Source organism: Musa acuminata, chromosome BXJ3-11 (assembly GCF_036884655.1).
Source record: "Musa acuminata AAA Group cultivar baxijiao chromosome BXJ3-11, Cavendish_Baxijiao_AAA, whole genome shotgun sequence".
Classification (NCBI taxonomy): Eukaryota; Viridiplantae; Streptophyta; class Magnoliopsida; order Zingiberales; family Musaceae; genus Musa; species Musa acuminata.
This window is the reverse complement of record NC_088359.1, coordinates 27,504,092-27,523,504: the sequence shown is the minus strand read 5'-3', so window position 1 is coordinate 27,523,504 and position 19,413 is coordinate 27,504,092. Positions and strand designations below refer to the sequence as shown.

At 35.9% G+C, this 19,413-nt stretch overlaps 2 protein-coding genes across 3 annotated transcripts; both read left to right on the top strand.

Moving 5' to 3' along the window:
* The first annotated feature begins 709 nt into the window (after nucleotides 1-709).
* On the top strand, nucleotides 710-6,342 carry LOC135653300 (RNA polymerase sigma factor sigF, chloroplastic-like). The gene is made up of 9 exons (XM_065175136.1): nucleotides 710-973; nucleotides 1,708-1,856; nucleotides 2,585-2,712; nucleotides 2,817-3,056; nucleotides 3,156-3,429; nucleotides 3,535-3,765; nucleotides 4,229-4,369; nucleotides 4,735-4,932; nucleotides 5,864-6,342. Exons 1-9 carry the CDS (start codon nucleotides 889-891, stop codon nucleotides 6,149-6,151), a joined length of 1,734 nt encoding a protein of 577 aa, XP_065031208.1. The 5' UTR covers nucleotides 710-888; the 3' UTR covers nucleotides 6,152-6,342.
* A 2,683-nt stretch (nucleotides 6,343-9,025) lies between these two features.
* LOC103971681 (ABC transporter G family member 3) lies at nucleotides 9,026-18,834 on the top strand. Of its 2 annotated transcripts, none has more exons than XM_009385764.3 (12): nucleotides 9,026-9,184; nucleotides 9,916-10,584; nucleotides 10,793-10,872; nucleotides 13,433-13,719; nucleotides 13,807-13,978; nucleotides 14,085-14,198; nucleotides 14,301-14,429; nucleotides 15,943-16,134; nucleotides 16,793-16,879; nucleotides 17,733-18,005; nucleotides 18,199-18,306; nucleotides 18,408-18,834. In XM_009385764.3, exons 2-12 carry the CDS (start codon nucleotides 10,107-10,109, stop codon nucleotides 18,663-18,665), a joined length of 2,178 nt encoding a protein of 725 aa, XP_009384039.2. In that variant the 5' UTR covers nucleotides 9,026-9,184; nucleotides 9,916-10,106; the 3' UTR covers nucleotides 18,666-18,834. The 2 variants fall into 2 exon arrangements, with proteins under 2 accessions (XP_009384039.2, XP_018675628.2); XM_018820083.2 differs by having other exon boundaries at nucleotides 18,199-18,310.
* The last annotated feature ends 579 nt before the right edge of the window (nucleotides 18,835-19,413 follow it).

Genomic DNA, 19,413 nt, shown 5'->3' with positions numbered 1-19,413 from the left:
GTATAATATTTCCATATCGAAAATACATTGGATATTTCTATGTACATAGGTTTGGACTACCACGTCCGGCTCAAAAAAAATCGATAATATTTTTTCTTGATAATAAGTACTTCGCTTGAGTTGATTAGACACATATTAAAAAGTTGATAAAAAAATATATTAAGAAGAATATATATATATATATATATATATGTAATATTTAAATTTTAGAATTTAAAGGGATAAAACATTGCCTTCGATAAGAGCTCGAGGTCGTCTCTCCAGTCCGACGTCGAGAAGCTCGCTAATGCTGTGAGTGTTACTCTTGGTCCTCAAGGTGCTCGATGAACCTCCCTCCCTCTCTTTCATTAATCGCTATCAGTGAGTTTGAACAAGTCTGAATATTCTAATTTATAGTGATAAATGTGAAGTTGTATTAATTTATAAAAAATAAATTTATATATTTTATGAAGTGATATTAATGTCAATTAAATTTTTTATGTCATTGCATTGATGTTAGCTAATGAAAATTAATTTGTTTGATTTTATAGGGTTATATATATATATATATATATATATATATATATATATATATATATATATATATATATATATATATATATATATATATATATTTATTGAAGTCTGGTGGCTTTCTTCCGTTTCCACTTGCTGGCGCTACGAACCTCATCCTCACTCGGAACAAATATCTCGTAGATTTGTTGTTTTGTCCCGTTCTATACCGCTCTTTTGGGCCGCCTCCCTCCGTCGCTCTTCCGTTTCACGCCTCTCATCCTCCTATTCCACTGCTCGCGTGTCCTCTCTCGTTGCCTCTTGCTCCTCCAAGCAAGCGATAAAAAGAGATAGACCCGCAGCAGTGCGGACGGCCTCGCCCGAGCAGTTCTCGCGATGAAAGCTTGTCGAAGTCTCCTCTCACCTGTCTCGATTCCCATGGTTCCCAAAAATCACCTCAGAACTCCCTACTCCAATTCCGGTGAGTGGAACCCTTCTTATCGGTACAAATATCACTCCTTTGGGGGGACTTCATTTTTCTGGTCGTTTTCGGTGGTTTGTAGTGATATCATGTCGGTTGCACTGAAGTGCCTGTAAGGTGTTTGCTTGTTTTCCTCTTAGGACCTTTTGGGATCCTATAGGTGTCGTCGCCGATGGGTTCAGGTGTAGACACAGGACTCTATACTTACCTGCCATGAATAGACACATGAGTCTGCTCCTCACAAGAAGACCTGTAATTGTGCGTTCATTTTATTAGTTAAGGCATAAAAATTGAGAACTTCCATTGGAACTTACTTTTTGGCCTGGTCTCTTTTCATATGGCATTTTAGCTGTCATTAGTTGTAGCGGGCAGCAACTACCACAAATCTTCTGTTTTTCTATATCATTAAAGCTTCCCTAGAAGGACAAATAATGCTGTATGTGTAGTGAGTTGGCTAAAGAGCAAATGAAAGGAATCTAACACCAAGGGATTAGTATTTGCACGACAAAATTATTTCTGGTGCTCTTGGTGACATGATTTATGTACCAAATGGAGACTTTGTTTGTCAGCCAGCATAAGAGGCCAAACTTAACCACCAGTCCAAGCATCAGGGGAACTCAACCACCTTAGAATCTCTAATAGCTCTGATTTATATTCAGTTTTCTTATAGGGTTGAACCTTTGATTTTTGTGCAACTTCGAAATATGTTCCTTTTGCTGATATTGTTTTTGCAGTTCCAATGCTCCTTGATCAAGCAAGTCAGCCGACGATCCATGTACCAGCCACACAAGTGGTGCATCACATAACTGCATCAGTTCTTTCAAAGGAACAATGTGATGATCTCAAAACTAACCATCTCAATAAGGTTGAAAAATCTGTGCAGGTAGGCTTCCGGGTACTATGTTATATTTGAATTGAACCATGAATATGTATGCACACACACCAAGAGCAAGGAAGAAAGGGAGAGGAGGGGGAGGGGAATGGTGGAGAGAGGTGACTTAGTTTATCTTAAAACTTATCTCAACAAATCTATTGGTTTACTGATAAATAAATAGAGGAGAATAGAAGAGAACAAAAAGAAAGGAAAAGGGAAAAATAGAAAAGAGCTTAAAATATATGAAAATTAAGTAAATAATATTTAAGTAAATTTATGTTCTTAAAAATAAAAATATTTCTTTAAAAAAATTAGAGATTGTTAATTCTTTTTCTTAATACAAAATATTAAAAGATTTATATAGATTATCATTTTAAATCTCATCTTTAAATGAAAACATTGTTTAATTTGGTCCTATATCCTAAACTCATATATCCTTAATTAAGACAGTGGTCATGTCTGACACTAGGATCTAAATCCATGGCCAATACACATGGAATTCTCATTTTACTTACTATCATGCTTCATTCAGTTTTACTCTCATGCATGCGATGCCTTTTCTGGTTGAAGGAAGGAGTATTTTGTCATGTATGGTATTTTGGAGTACTTTTATCATTCTATTGGTGGAGTATTGTGAAGGGATGACTCTAGTCAATTATAAGCAGAAACTATATTTGATGTGTTGCTCACATCAATTTCCTCTCTATTGATGATTATTTGATCTTTTAATTTCGAAGGCAACACCAGATAAGTGGTTAACAGAGGCTGGCAGATCATGTTCTGAAGAGAGAGAAAAGCATGAATTTAACCAATACTTGAGATATCTCGAATGCCAGTTGTCTTATCAGCCCAGTTTATGGTATCCGTAAGATAATCTGGCTTACTTTTTATCGTCGAGCAACATTTATTTGACAATTTTCTGAGTACTGTTTTTTTTATTCTCGAACTTCTTTCTGATATCTCTTCCAGATTCCCTCCTCTTGATGAGGAAAAGCAATCGTTACCAGTCTCTGTAGGTCCAGAAGAAACCAGTACCTGTGTAAGTGGAGACAGCAGTGCTATGCAAGTTGAAAATACTAAAGACTGCATCACACCAGCCGATGTTCTTGCCCTTGCTAAAAAGGCTATGATTGCCTCAAAAATAGCAGCATCTTTGGTGGAACAATCAAATATTTTGGGAATTGAAGTTGATAAATCAAACTTTTTAGGGTGTGTTTCTTATTGATCAGATGCCCACCTTCATTTCTTGACACTTGGAATTGTTTTATGTATCAATGTTTTTCAATTTCTAAGAGTTCTCTTAATCAGTTTTGATGAAGGATCAAACGATGATACTTTTTTTAAAGAAGAAACAACTGTTAGATCAAGAAAGCTATTGGAGAGGCGATCCAAGAAACGTAAGGTCTCCAAGAATCCAAACAATTTTGTACACCATGGTGCCAGTTCAATGACCATCAATCAAAGCAAGAAGATAGATAAAAGGCTTGACTCCAATGACCCCCTCAGGTTATTCTTGTGGGGTCCTGAGACAAAACAACTGTTGACAGTTAAAGAAGAAAAGGATTTATTTGTTAAGATAGAGGCATGTGTTATGTCTATCTTTGTTTGCAAGCTTCCTTTATACTTAGTTGGCATAAGGGGGTCACTGATCATATCCATATGTTTTTTGATTTTTTACTATGAACAGGATCTTATGAGATTGGAAAAAGTTAAAGAAAGACTTCAGTCACAATCTGACCGTGAACCAACATTGGCGGAGTGGGCTCAAGCAGTTGGAATGAGCTGCCAAGATTTACAGTCCTGCCTTTCTTCTGGGAGACGCAACCGAGAAAAGATGATTTATGCTAATTTTCGTCTTGTGGTACATGTTGCGAGACAATATGAAGGGAAGGGCCTTAATATTCAGGATTTGCTGCAGGTTGACTTGGATTGTTTACATGTTCATGCTTAACACAATTTAATGGTTGATACATGTTTTTCTCATGATTTGTTAAAATTGATGTCCTTTCTCCCATCTGAGAGTTGCTTGTAGGCTGTAGCATGTTATATAACTGCTTTGTTCCTTCTTTGAAAGTTGTTTCATATTGCAAATTTTTTGGGTAAAATATTCTATAACTAACTGAAAACTTCCATATGTAATTCATGTGATACAAATAGGTACCTGGCACCAGGGGAATAGTATTTGATCAATGTTGTATTTTTACACCTGCTGAAGTTCATTTAAAAGACAATTCTATAAAATCTACCTTAATTCTGGTTTCTGCTTCATTCTACCATCACATAATTCTATATCCCAGTTGTATATCTAAAGTGCATTCCATTTTGTTTCACGGAACATTCCTACTACTCTTCATTGTGTCAAAAAGTTTGTATTATTATAGGAGGGAAGCAGGGGCCTTATGAAGAGCTTAGAGAAGTTCAAGCCAAGAGCTGGATGCAGATTTCCAACTTATGCATATTGGTGGATAAGGCAATCGATCAAGAAGGCCATATTTAAAAACTCTCGAACCATTCGGTTACCAGTTGAGTTTTGGCTTCCTCGTCATATTTTTTAGTTTACTTGGAACCTTGACATTAGTTCAAGCTGAAAGTTCAATGATCTAAATCATTTATCTTTGCTTCCCACTATGATGCTTTATCTTGCTTCTAACACTGTTATTTCCAATTGCCATGCTAAATGAATCTCTCGTATGCAATAAAGCACATTGCTGTCAGCTGACATAACTAGATCTAAAGTATTCTTATCTCTATTCTTTTCATGTTGAAGCGTGGAGATGTTATAGCTGAAGCTAAACCATTGCATTATTTGCAATTTTGCATAGTGTCATCTGAAAAATGGTATCTCATCAATGCTGTGCCGTTCTCTTATCATGTTTGGTTGTTGCAGGAAAATGCTTTTGCACGATTGAAAAGCATAAGAGAAGCAAGGAGATTGTGCATTCAAGAAGGCCTTCTCCCAACAAATGAAGAGATAGCAAAACGTGTTGGCATCACAGTTCAGAAGTTGGAAATTTTGTTATTGAACTCTAGATATCCAATTTCAATTCAAAGGCGTCCTTGGTTAGATCAGGATGTCACTTTTCAGGTAGGTTAATAAACACAGTATCATACATCTCACAAACGGAATCATCTGAGTGTAATTTGATATTTATGTGTGCATGTTTAGATGTATATGTAAATATTAGAAGTTTACAATGTATCCACGATTTACATGTATGTATTATGCATCTGTAAATATGTAGGTCTTCGTTCTTGCTCATTGTGTCACTGGTAAGCCTTGTTCCATGTATTTGGTTTGTCTTCTTAGTTTGGAAATCCACGCTCACTAAGCATTCTAATTGAAGGTTGCATTTTCTAGCTCAGCTTCTCCAATGCTTCTCGTAATTTCGTTCATTGCTAGTTTATATCTTATTGCACATGCTGTTGACACCATGTTCAGACTTGTTCCATGTAAACATGCTCTCCTTTTAAACCTTATCCAAACAAGTGTTCCTCAACCCCGTCCACAAAAAATGCAGTTATTCCTCCATGTCTTTTGAGAATAATGAACTCTTTCCTTGGGACATATCCATTGGAATGGAGAAGGTATAAACAGGTTCTGGGGCAACAATGTCTGATAGGATATGCATTATTTTGGCTACTTTCTGACAACTTTATCAAATTCTAGTTCATGTCTTGTGTAAATAATTTTGATTTAGATATTGGCATGCTTCCCTATATGTATACTCTCTTCAAAACTTAACAAAAAGAATTCTCCATAACTCCTGGAATACAACAAAAACAATCTTTCAATTTTAAGGGATCGACGTTAATAGAATGGAAGATTCACAATCTGATTCTGAGGTAAGGTCTGATTAAATTTTTAGGATTTTGGCCACTTCTTTGAGTTTCAATATGATTTTCTTGATGAATGGATCTCTAAGCGTGATTTTGTACATCATATCAGGAGAAATTTTGTTTCTTTTCTTGTTCTTATTTAATGTTTACTTAATTTCTAATGGTTCTGATGCCACCAGGAAACAGTAGCAGACCCCAAGATTGAGATTCCTGATCTTGTCATAGCCAAGCAGATGATGAGGCAGCACGTACGCAATCTTCTAAATATATTGAAACCGAGGGAGAGGGTTATAATTCAGTACCGGTTTGGGATCCGTTGCAGCGAACAGAAGTCTCTCTCGGAGATTGGTGCCATGTATGGCCTTTCGAAAGAGAGGGTTCGGCAGCTAGAGAGCCAGGCGCTAGGCAAGCTGAGGAAGTGCCTCCAAAGCCAAGGTTTAGAAGCTTATCTTGACTTGCTTATTTGAGAGGTCTGCCAATTACATTTATTTAATGGCAATTGAGTTTCTGCACTTCCTCTACCAATTAATCCATATATCATCTATGTATCACTGTACATACTCCCAGTCTGTAAATGGTTGGCATATCCAACTATCTTGCTGGAACCATTCAAGATATTTAGCAAACGTTGTGATAAGAACATAAACTTGTTATTTTCTGGACTTGTTTTTGGCTCGAAATTAGTTGTGTTTTCTCACCATGGAAAACATTTTTTTTTTTCCCCTTAGATTCTCGAGATAAAGGTTTTAAAATCTTGACCTGATATCGGTTTTAGACATTTAGCGGACCGGTATGGTATCAGTGTACTCAACAATACTGATCCATACCATCTGACACCAGTTTATCTTGGATCGATTCGATGTTTGAAATCATGGTTGGGGATCTCTTCATTTTTTATTTTTTTTACCAGCATCTTAAACCCATTAGCTTAGTTTTAGAGAGAATCTTGTTCTTGTTGTCATTAATTGGTTCTGCTTGGCTTTAGACAGACTATTAAACTGAGGTGTTCTCTTGTTGTCATTAATTGGTTCTGCTTGGCTTTGGACAGAATATTAAACTGAGGTGTTGTCTATCACAATGCAAGGGAAACTTTGTTGTGCCTGAGGTTTTCTCTATCACAATGTTTGTCTTGCGTTCTTATGTTTGAAATCCTTGCAGACGAGTGTGAATCATTGTTTTCATGCCACGGTAATTTACCTGTGAACAGAGAACTGATTGAATGATCCCAATCTATCCGTAAATCCTATTCGAATCTGATGAAAGCCGAGTTGGATAGATCCAACGACACGTGACCGAACCCGTAACCATTGATCTAGAGATCGCGGCCGTCCAAATCGACTGATCTCGGAATCTTGATTTGGCCTTGTCCTCGCGAGCAGCCCCCACGTCGCTAACATCTCGCGCAGGTTTCCCGGCGCCTTGTATGCTGCCGTGATTTGGAAGGATCCGCGGAATAAGCGTGCAGCGGCAGACCCCGCTGTCAACCCACAGGCCGAGCAGCGTCCGGTGTGGATCCCAGTTCGAAGTCAACTGAAGTGTGCTCGTGATGATGTGCCAATTAGTTCCGATCCCAACACCCCCATCGAATTAGAATTTAGAAGTTCTATAAATAGTCATATATTTTTTTTTATAAATAATCTTTTTTAACAGTAACTCCAAGAAAAAAACCCCTATAGAAATCCCCTAAAAATAAAAAAATAAAAATTCAACTGTTGAAATGAGTTTGTGCAATTCTGCTAAGGTGATTTTTCTATAACATATTTATATTTTAAATATTTTTATCAGTATTTTTCTTTTTATTCTTCCTTAAAAATAATATTTTTTTATATTTTTTTTAAAATTGTCTTATAATTTTTTCCACTTATATGGTGTTTTGACTTGTTATAATATTTTCGTCACCATAATAAAAATACTATAAACTAATTCGAAAACATGGTAAATTTTTAAATGGACTTCTAATTTTAACTAAATTAACTATAAACTTAAAAATATAGTACTGTAATAGTTCATGAGCGAGAATAATTTGACAAAAAAAATTTTAGGAGTATTTTGGGTATTTTAAAATTAAGGTATTATTTAAGAAAAACAAAAGATGAGTAAATTTTAAGAAATATATAAAATATGAATATTTTCTAATGAAATAGATGATGTTAGTGAAACTATACACCACATAATAACGGCCCATTAAATATTATGATTACATAAATTATCTATAAAAAAAGCCTCAAATATGTTCATGAAGAGGGGTATATATTGTATTTATCAAAAATCAATATATCCCCCCTTCATGAACATATTTAAGATTTTTTATTAATGATTTATGTAATCATAATATTAGTGAATTCCTGAAAAAAAAACTATTTTTTGGGCTTTTCTCAGAAAATACTATATATATAATTTTAAAAATAAAATAAAAAATCATATTCATCCTAATATTATTAGTTAAGTGCGAAAATGATAAGTAAAAATATAGTTTCAATATCTCTTTTATTATCAATAATTTTATCAAAAAAAGATAATTTCAACGTTGAAAATGAAATGAATATTATTTATTTCAGTTGATGATGTTATAATAATAAATAAAATTATTTATTTTAATTTTCAGAATTAAAAGAAATACGATGTTAATAGGGGTCATATAATTAGCCTTATATAAAACTACTGTTACTAACTCAATCTAAAACTATTTATGATGTAATTTCTAACATCAAAATAGATCTAATAGTAATCCATATCTACTAAAATATAAATAATACCATGTGAATTATAAGCGAGATTGTGACAACTAATATAACATCCTTGATTAGTCCAACATCGAAAGTGGATAAGATTAAGATTAACTTATAAAGGTATGATGAGTGTACTATTATCAACTTTAGCTTAAGTATTTTGATCAGTGGTTTAGACTAAACGAAGTTGATAGGCTAGTTAGCCCATCAGGCTCGGGTCATGATATTCGGTGAGCTGACCTAGCATTTGGGCATGGTGAGGGAGCTCGAGTAGGAAATGATTACCCTACCATTCTATTCCTCGTAATATAGCGCTTATATATATATATATATATATATATATAATTTGCTACAGTAAGAAAAAGACTAAAGGCCCCAAACAAACATGATTCCCTCCAAAGAAGTGCCGCACCCAAAGCCACTTTAAAATCACCAGGTTACCTCGCCACCGAACTCCCTCGAAGTCGCAAAACTCCATTGTTTTTATCCGCTGGTCCTCTTTAATTAAAGCGTTCGGGAGGACCGTGTGACGCCCGTCGTAGAGGCACCAAAAAAGCGGGAAATAAATAAATAAATAAGAAAAAGATATCTCTGTCATTTTTTTTTTTATATCTCCCCCTGAGAAGTGTCTTCTCGCTCGGATCGAGGTGTTCCGATGAGTTTCTTCGCCGAGATCCCTCTTTGCGTGGCCATTTCTTGCGGTCGTGGCACTTGATTCTCTGTTCGGCCTTCGTTCTCGTCGCAGATCCTGTCAATCGAGGATCTTGTCAGGTAGTGTGCTCTGCTGCTTTGGTTGCTTCCTCTTGAGTGGTTCTTTGAGTGTGTCTATTTCTCTCAGCGATCCGGAACTTTCTCTAGCGATAGTTGTAGTGGTTGGTCGGATGTTGGTGGGATGTCGAGGTAATTTGGTGGGCCGGTGTTTTCTGTTTCCGTTTTGCCCTTTGGGTTCTTCTAGGGTTTAAGGGTTTTGAGTGGTAGGTAGCTCAAATGAGGGTTGTTTGCTTTCTTGGAGTATTCTTGAAGAAAATCCTTTGTTTTTTTTCTCGAGGGTTGAAAGAAGATGGTGGTCTTTCTGTTGTATAGTTTGGTTGTTGTAATATGTAGCTTTGGTTGTGATTCAAAATCTCAAGTTTCAAGCAGGTCTTCAGGTAATGGTATTTCGACCTGTATGTTGTTTTTCTTGTCAGTGTTGTCGAGGTATTGGAAATGGTAAAAACGTTGCTCTTATTATCGTTAAAGTTATGTATTTCTAAATTTGTTAGTTTTTTCTTAGACAACATCACCTATTGGATGCGAAGAGCTCAAGTTCTATCTTTTATATATATATTATGCGTACACATGATTGCAACACAAATGGAGTGGTTTACGCTAGGTTGATACTAACATTAGTGAAATTTAATGAATTACTGTTTGCATTTTTCCAAAGATGAATTGGTATTAATGAATGCTAGTTGGTTTTCACCTTCCTTAATTTTTATCTGAAGATTCTGAACTGTGTGCAGGTCAGGCAAGAATCCTTGCTAGAGATGAGAACTATAAGAAATATATATACATGAAATTAGTTGGATGATGAAGTTGTGGAATTATGCACAAAGGAAGTTCTTTGTTCGAAAACCATATAATAATACCTTTCAGTGCATGGCGATATTTTCTGATGGATTGATATTTTAAAATCTGTTAAGGACAAAAGGAAATGGAAGAGATACAGTCTTATTCAGATAACTATAGGTCATCTTCGTCTTCGGCAAGTAGTCCGATTGGCAGACCACCAGCAGGTGCATTCTTCTACCTGAGGAAACCTGGTACTCTGAGGCAACCTATCTCGTTCGAGGATTCACCAGACTGGGATGACACAGAGATTGATGCACACCTAGAGGAAGTTGGTGACTCAATCCATATTGCAACTGCTACAGCCTCTCCATCCTTGTCAAAGATTAACAGTGGTTCGCTACCATCTCCATCCTTGCCTGAGGCTTCAACATCTGTTACTGCAAGGAAGATTGCAGGGGCATCTATAGTATGGAAGGAATTGACTGTTACATTAAATGAAAAGGGGAAGTACTCAGATAAGGTTGTGAAAAGTTCAAATGGATATGCTCTGCCAGGCACACTTACTGTTATAATGGGGCCTGCACGATCTGGGAAGTCTACGTTGCTTAGGTCCATTGCAGGTTTGTGTCAAAACTGATGTTGAAGTTTGTTTTCTCCACAAAAAAAAAGGGTTAATACAGTGGCGAACCTTATTAATTATTAGTAAAAGATTCATTGGCTAAAAGAATCTCTAGCAAAAATGTTGAAATAAGCAGTTCTCTTAAACTTGTCGCTGCCGCTGCTTCTGAGACTTCATGATAGATATTTCTATTTGTATTCTCCTTTTAGGTAAACTGCAAGATCCAGCGAGAATGTATGGTGAGGTTTTTGTGAATGGGGTGAAATCATGCATGCCATACGGTTCATATGTAAGTGATCAGTTAGTCGCTCATTTTTTGCATATTAAGTCTGTTCAAGATTCCGAAAGTTATACACTATAATAACTACTTTTACCTCTATGCTGGAGCCTGACCTTCTAATAGTTTTATTTAGTTGAAGCAATCATCTATTTGAATACAGAATTTAGTGATGTGAACTAGCTGCCACTTTGTTTTGGTAACTTCTCAGAGAAAATGTCCCTTTACCTTCATAATAATTGTTATGGTGAACATCATTGTTAAGAGCCCTATATTTTTATTTGCTCTTTAGTTTTTATTTATGCTTCCACACTGAAGACTCTTCTGACAGATTTTGACACTATGAACAACAACAAGCTGTAGTGTCTCAGTGGTGTTACATTAAAAATATTGTACTCTACCAGATAGACCCATTTGCATTATTATTTGTCTTCCTGGGTATGAAGTTTATGTTCTGTGATACTTTTTAAATAGTGCTATGACCAGCACTATTAAAGTGCTGGCCTGGTAGTTCAACTTTATGCATTGGTCATGTCATCACTATCTGTTATTTGAAATGGTTTCATGGAATTGTAGACTAGATGCCACATTTATCTGTGGATGAGTAATGTATTCTTTTGATGCTTTGTTCACATTTATGCTACATTTATCTGTGGTTGAATTATATCATTGCTTGCAAGGAATTCACCATGTAGTTTGCCACTTTAGATTGGGCCTGCCATGGTCATCTTTTTCATGCTTTCCACTATTCTGTATTATCCCATTTTCTCAAAATTTCTTCAAACAAAATACCAGAATCTAAGGGCTCGAGTGTCTCACAGTTGATACAGGATTTGACATGGAATGATATGAATGTTGCTTAAGTGAGGTCTCCATACCATGGTTAACAATCTCAGTACCGGACTATGTCGAAATACCATTTGGCACCGAGAAGTGGGGAGCAGGGAGGAGGAGAAGAAGAAGAGGAAATGAGGAGGCCCGTAGTAGTTGGGTGGCTGTGCGGCGGTGGCATGTGATGTGAGACGAATTGGGATTTTTTTTTTTGGGAGGGGCGTAGCATGTGATGTATAGGCCCGTAGTCCTATACATACCAGTCCCAGGGAAATTTGATACTGTGCTTCATGCTTCTGTTGTGGAAATTGATGATCCTGTACTGTGTACTGTACATTTTTGTCATCTTTTCTACAAAATGAGTGTTTACTGATAACTTCTAAATTCCATTAGCATTTATATCTCGAGGGTTTAATTAACCTGTTTGTGGTGTTCTGTAACCCACAAATGATTGATGAGATCCTGTCGGCAGGACTGGTTAAACATGAAAGTGTATTCAAATGTTTATGATGATCATTTGATTGTTCTAATCGTCTTCTAATTGTTTGAAACACTATTTTAGGATATAAATCGATCTTAATTTGCAGAGATTGCCAAATAAAATCAAGAATAGTTTATGATGATTAATGCTGTGTAGCAATTAGAGGAACATAGAAAGGAAAAAAAAAAGGAGTATATCTTCGAAGGTAGTACAACTTTGACATAAGTTGTAAAAGAGTTTAGACATCGTCATTGTGTTGTGCGTTTGATTGCTTTACATGAGATTTCATGTGTGCATGAGGCTTGTCTGAAGATTTATAGTACATGAAATGTCAACATAACTGTTAAGTTGTCATAGACATTTGTTAGATATGCTTATTTATGAATGCCATCAGATACTAAATACGATGATCAGAAGTTTTTTGTTTCTAAAGCATAATCTATATCCTTAAAAAAAACATGCATATCTTATGACCCATGTAACCATCATTTAAGTAGATTTCTCTTGCTCATGTATTAAATCCTGGCTTTCTCTCCATTATTAAACATTGTAATGCTTCTGTGGTGTCAGAGTGTTACCGACAAGCCTTTTCTCATTTCAAATGAATAAGCAATAAAATTTATGTACATGTGATGTTAAAATGACAACATTTTATTTGGTGTATCCAATTACTTCTTTTTGTATCATAGGAGCCAGTTCAGTATCTAATGATCTTTTATTTGTATTTCTGAGCTTTAAATTCATCTGGGGGACTTCTGCCATATTCCATGTGGTGGTATAGTCATTTATTCTGCTGTTATTTAAATAGAAAGAATCTTTTATTTAATATTAAACAGTGTACAAGATGACTCGAACCCGAGACCCATTACTTATGCAACAATACATTGACCACTAGGATGTCTCAACAGATATTTATTCTGCAGTTGCTGGGGCATTTCTTCTATTCATTTCTTCCATTTTTAAAAAACCAGACGAGCTGCCTCCCTTGGACGCACTAATTTCACAGTACACAACTACACCTACAGATGACGATGAGATTTTGGTTTAAGAGTTATACTAGAAACTTATGTCATATTGAGCCATCTGGGAACTCAAGATTTTTCACCCTTGTTGCTGAGGTTTTGACATCATCCATTTCTTTTCATGCTTTATTGTGTCATATGCCTGGAATTTGTTTTTTTTATTCAATCAGATATGACACAGACATTTCATACATGTGCTGCTTTCTTGTATGCCCTATACTTAACCAGACATTTGCAGGGTTATGTTGATAGGGATGATATGTTGATCGAATCACTAACTGTGCGTGAGATGCTATATTACTCGGCACTTCTGCAACTTCCTGGTTTCTTCTTTCAAAAGAAGAGCTTTATTGAGGATGCCATATCAGCTATGTCTCTGGGAGATTTTGCAGACTCACTCATTGGTGGCCATTGTTACACTAAGAGTCTTCCTAGTGGAGAAAGAAGACGTGTTAGTATTGCTCGGGAGCTTGTAATGAGGCCACATGTTTTGTTTATTGATGAACCACTTTATCATCTTGACAGGTTCCATACAGTACTTTCTAAGGATCTACAATATGTCATAAAAAATTCCTGTGGTTTTGTTTATTTGCTGAATGCATTTTCTTTCAGTGTATCAGCTCTTCTGTTAATGGTTACATTGAAGAAACTCGCAAGCACTGGCTGCACTCTTATTTTCACAATGTATCAGAGTAGCACGGAAGTTTTTGGCCTCTTTGATAGAATTTGTTTACTCTCAAATGGAAACACACTATTCTTTGGAGAGACATTGGCTTGTTTGCAGGTGAGTACTTCTAATTTAGGTTGATTATTTTATGAAACTTGAAGGTGCATGGGTAACTTGTTATTTCACATCATGGCCCAAAGAATCAACTCTGTTTGCTCTGCAGCATTTTTCTAATGCAGGGTTTCCTTGCCCAATTATGCAAAGTCCCTCAGATCACTTTCTGCGAGCAATCAACACTGATTTTGATAGGATAATAGCAATGTGCAAGAATTTACAGGTAACATTGTTGAGTTCTGCTTTTAGAAGTCCGGAGATGGCTTATATACACTATCTATTTGTCTTTCAGCACCATGTAATTGCTTGTGAACACTACTAACAGGAGGATAATAGTGATCTCTCATCAGTAAACATGGATACAGCCGTCGCTATTCGAACACTTGAAGCTACTTATAAATCATCAGCTGATTCTGCTGCTGTTGAATCTATGATTGTGAAACTGATCGATAAGGTGCACATTCCAAACTCTTTATTTGTCGTTACACTTATTTCTGCCTTTATATTTTGATTTCTTAACTATCTTTCTACATGGTTTGTAGATGCTTAAGCTGTTCACAGTAGTAAATATGAAACAATAGGTTTTCAAGGTGCATAACAAAAGGTTAAAACATAAATCTTTGATTAAATCTTGTTGATGAGACATATAATATATTGTCCACAACCCACATATCTGTTTTTTTGTCTGGCAGGGGCATACGGTGCAACTTGTAAGTTTAATTTTCTTATTTTGTGGCTACAACTATCGCATTAGTCTTCTGAGTTCTGATGCTGCTTTTCTTTTCCTTGTTGCAATGATTTTAATTAGTAAGCGAAAAAATAATATTTAAGAGACAAGGCTCCAGGAGACAGTCCAAACTGGATAGGTTTCTGTAGCTGCTTTAAGCAAAGCTTTAAAATCAGTAGGGACCATTGTTTTGACTCATGTGAATGGTGATCTGGCACCAACTTTGTATTGGGTGGTCAACTGTGCAGAGCTCTAAATAATCGCTTTAACCTGTGAGAAATCAGTGAATCAGCCGTTTATTGATGCAAATCATTTCTTTCAACTGCTATTGTGGGTTAAATCTGCCCTTCCTCTTTTTGCCTAGTTGATCTAATTGTGATCTCTTTGGACTTCCTTTCCTTTCAGCTCTTTTTTACCATCTCTTTTAGGCTGTTTCAGTGGTTCTTTTCCTGTATCTTCTATCTGTTCCTTCAACCACCCTTGTGGTGTATTGATATCATCAGCGCTTTTTTATCATAAGCTTCCGACTTTTGCATTTAATGCAGCCTTCATGTCACTACCAACCGTTGTGATTCTTCTCTCTTTTGCAGTTGATGAAGCCATCATGTTCTATACTAACTGTAGTCTCCCAGACCTATTTTTGTTAAATCTCATTTTTCCCTGCTATGCAGTCTCCTTCATTCTTTTTGTCTTATCTGGCAACAGTTGATACACATTTTTTAACCATGTCATCTTCCTGATAATGAACACTTGATTCCTTATATCCCTCATCCTCTTTCTTGAACTTGCATTTCCACCTGATGAGCTGAAAAATGCACAAATATGATCACCTGTTTGCTTCTTGTCACCAGAAGCCTGTGTGATCCTTTTAGAGTGAAGACAGTGGGCCAAGTTTGAAGAATATTTGCTCCAAGTATTCCATATACTTCCAATGAAAATTTACAAATGGCAATCTTCTTTAAGGAGACCCTTAAGTTGAGATTAATTTCATGGCATAATCAGTTATTAGGAAAATTAATTATTACTAGATAACCAATTTTACTATCTTATGGACAGATGTGACATTTTTGATAGAATAAATCAGCACATTAATCTTCAATGCAACTAAAAATCATACATAACTCCAAGCATATTTGACGATTAGTCATGCAAAGCTACAGTAACAATCTCATAGATAGTCTGTTTCTTCTAACACAGCTATACTGAAATATTAACAAATTCTGTCCAACTTATGCCGCAGGGAGGACCTTATCTTAAAAGTAAGGGCAAGGCTAGTTGTGCCACACGCATTGCAGTGTTAACATGGAGGTCATTATTGATTATGTCAAGGGAATGGAAGTATTTTTGGATCCGCTTTGTTTTATATTTGCTTCTCACGCTTTCCATAGGTACTATATTTTCCAACAGTGGACATTCTTTGTCATCTGTAACGGTGAGTGTATCCTAATACTTGCAAATTATTTGTGGAACCTTTTACATTATAATTTCACAAATCATGATTGATTATTTGAATTTTAGTCCACACTGGATATCATATTAACTATATAAAATTAGCTTCCAACTTCACCCTTTTCCCTCCTCATCTCCACTTGCTTCTTTCCTCTCATTCCCCATCTCCCTTAGGATTAGCGCAAAAACTTCTTCGATAAATTATTTGATTGGATCAGTTTTGGCTATTGCAATACTGATGAATTAACTACATATGCCTTGTACATATCACCAAACTGTATAACATTTTCAACTAATGAAAATAATTCTTAAGACCATGTTTGTGTTATCACAGTATCACAGGATATGTTTATTATGTCTTAATCTTATTGGGAGTGTCATTAGATATGGAGCTCTGGCATGGTACCCTTGACTTTGAAGTGCAGTATATGGAATTTTATTCATGTGAATCTGCCAAGTCTTAGCTTTGATTATTTGCTTATAAATTAGTTTAGTTTCAGTCTAGGATCCTGGGATCAAATTAAGAAAGCATTTGTTGGAAATCATTCCTTTTTATTTCTTGTTTTAAGTGCAATCATTTGTATGCATTCATGATCCCAGACTTAATATGCTAGGTCTTATTCTAATTTGTTTACTTGCAGGTAAGAGTTGCTGCAGTGTTCTCCTTTGTATCATTTATATTATTGCTCAGTGTAGCTGGATTGCCTGCTCATATAAATGAAATCAAGGTAACTGCCAAACTTTTTATGAACGAGTGTCATCTTTTAATGTCTCAGACAATTGTGGTTTTTCTGTGTGCTAGTGCGTTCGCAATATAACCTGTCTGTATCCCTATCTAAATGTAAGACAATGTATGTTGTCTTCAAGCTAGCAAATGAGTTTGTGAAATATAGGACTAGCAATCAGCAAGACCGTGGTCTTCTTTTGGTCCATTGTTCCACTGAGTCTGGTCCTGCTCCAGCTTCTAGACAATACGAGCTTCTTTCTCTTGCTGAAGATCCCCAAAACAGTTTGCAGTAATTATAGGTCAGGACTATTGAATGTGATTTCTTGTTTCAGGGCAATCACTAGTCATTTGTGGTTGGATGAAAGATGCCAGTCCTTATCCTTTTCATCTATTCATCACTGTAAAGTTAAACTTGATCATTTTTTAAATGCTCTCTACTCAAGTTAATTTGTTCTGGTGGTAAATTAATTAGATAAATATCTTGTTTAACTCCTGATTTTTATTTCATCAACATTACTCATTGTTTTATGTCATGGTTGTTAGAGCACACGTCCATCCTTTGAATGATTGAGTCCAGAATAAAAATATTTTTACTTATAACAGTAGGTAAGATTTGATTTTTTTTCATTGCTTTGTTGATAGTTAAAAAATAAGCTATTGATTTGGGAGAATCTGGCAAACATTTTGTTCTTTTAGGTCTATGGATCACAAAGTTTGTTGGACATAGTCTCTGATTCTTGTTTACATCATGTAGAACTTAGATGTGATACTCTGGTAGATGATGCCTGATCTGGTTACAGTTCTTTTAACTGACTATACCATAGATTTGTAATCTATCCGATAATGTTTTGCAGATATTCACCCATGAGGAATCAAATGAACATTCTGGACCAGTAGTTTTCCTACTTGGGCATCTGTTATCCAGCATTCCATTCCTGTTCCTCGTATCTATTACCACAGCCCTGATATTCTATTTCCTGGTTGGGATGAGGAATGAGTTCAGCTTGTTGATGTACTTCATTCTGAATGTGTTCATGTGCCTATTAGCAAATGAAGCATTTATGATGGTCGTTGCCCTTATCTGGCTTGAAACTTTCAAATGCATTTTGACTTTGGTTTTTATACATGTAAGTGGCTATACATGCTATACATTATCTTAGTACTTTTATACAATTCTAATGAAAGCACACTCTATCTCATGTTCTCTAGTGTTGAAGTACTATCATAGTGAAGGACATGGTCTACCTTGCTGTTATTGCAGCATAGGAAGTCTGAAACCTTAAACATGATATAAAATCTGACATGGGGTTTGTTTCCTAGGTCATGATGATGCTTGTGGCAGGATATTTGAAGATAGCAGACGCTTTGCCGGGACCAGTTTGGAAGTGCCCTCTGTCCTATGTTGCCTTCCACACTTATGCTATCGAGGCATGTAATCACCGTGTCTCAAATTTTAATGATTATACCTTTTTTTTCTGTTCTATAGGAAATTCAATGAGAGGTATATAAGGATATTCAATAATGTGCAGGGCCTCCTCGAGAACGAGTATGTTGGAACTTCTTTTGCTGTTGGCCAGGTCAGGGCTATTTCTGGTGTACAAGCTGTTCACGCTTCTTACGACATTTCTCCTTCCAGAAATGCAAAGTGGGGAAACTTATTGGCATTGTTCTTAATGGCAGTAGGATACCGTGTTCTCTTGTTTGTTTTGCTTCGGTTTAACGTGCGGAAAAACATTGTCAATTGTAACTTTTGCTGTCTTAAAATGAATACAACAAAGTCAAGGTGAATGAATCATATGCTTTGCCCTTCTCCAAATATGATGTTCGAAGCTGAAAAATTGTAGATTGAAGCCTCTGTCTACACCAAGGCTATGTTTTTACGCCTGCTCTTAAAGCAGAAGTACATTTATTGTTTTCCACTAAATTCAAAAGGATGATGATGATGTCTTGGTACAACTTCAGACTTTGTTGATTTGGTTAAGTTGATACTGTTTCCATGATGGAATAGATGCATTTTCATTTTTTCTTAGAGAGACTTGTAAATGTACAGGACATGTATAAAAGATCTGCATTATTTGCAAATGGTTGGTTGTCTTGGATATGCCACTGACGACTCCATGTTGCACCACCTCAAATGGTCCAAAGTTGGAGCTCCAACGTCTGCTGTGTCACATCTACTTTGCTCTATTGCCAGCTTATCACTGTTTCTGTGGATTTTTTTTTATGTTTGCCGAATACTTCCCCTGGTTTCGACAAATCTGTGTTTTGAGAACTTGTCATGTCAACTGATGGCTCACCACATTTCTTGTGCTCTATCTGGTGCAAGTTTTGCACCTCGGGAAACATGTTGATGCCTTGGTGTGGATTCAAAGTGAGTTCATGTCTTGGTGTGGTTTCTAAGTACGCTTTATATGCTTTATAGATTTGATATAATTTATCGGATCATAGGTTTGATATAATTTTCTTCTCTTTTATCGTTATAAAATAAAGAACTTAAAACATATATATATATATATATATATATATATATATATA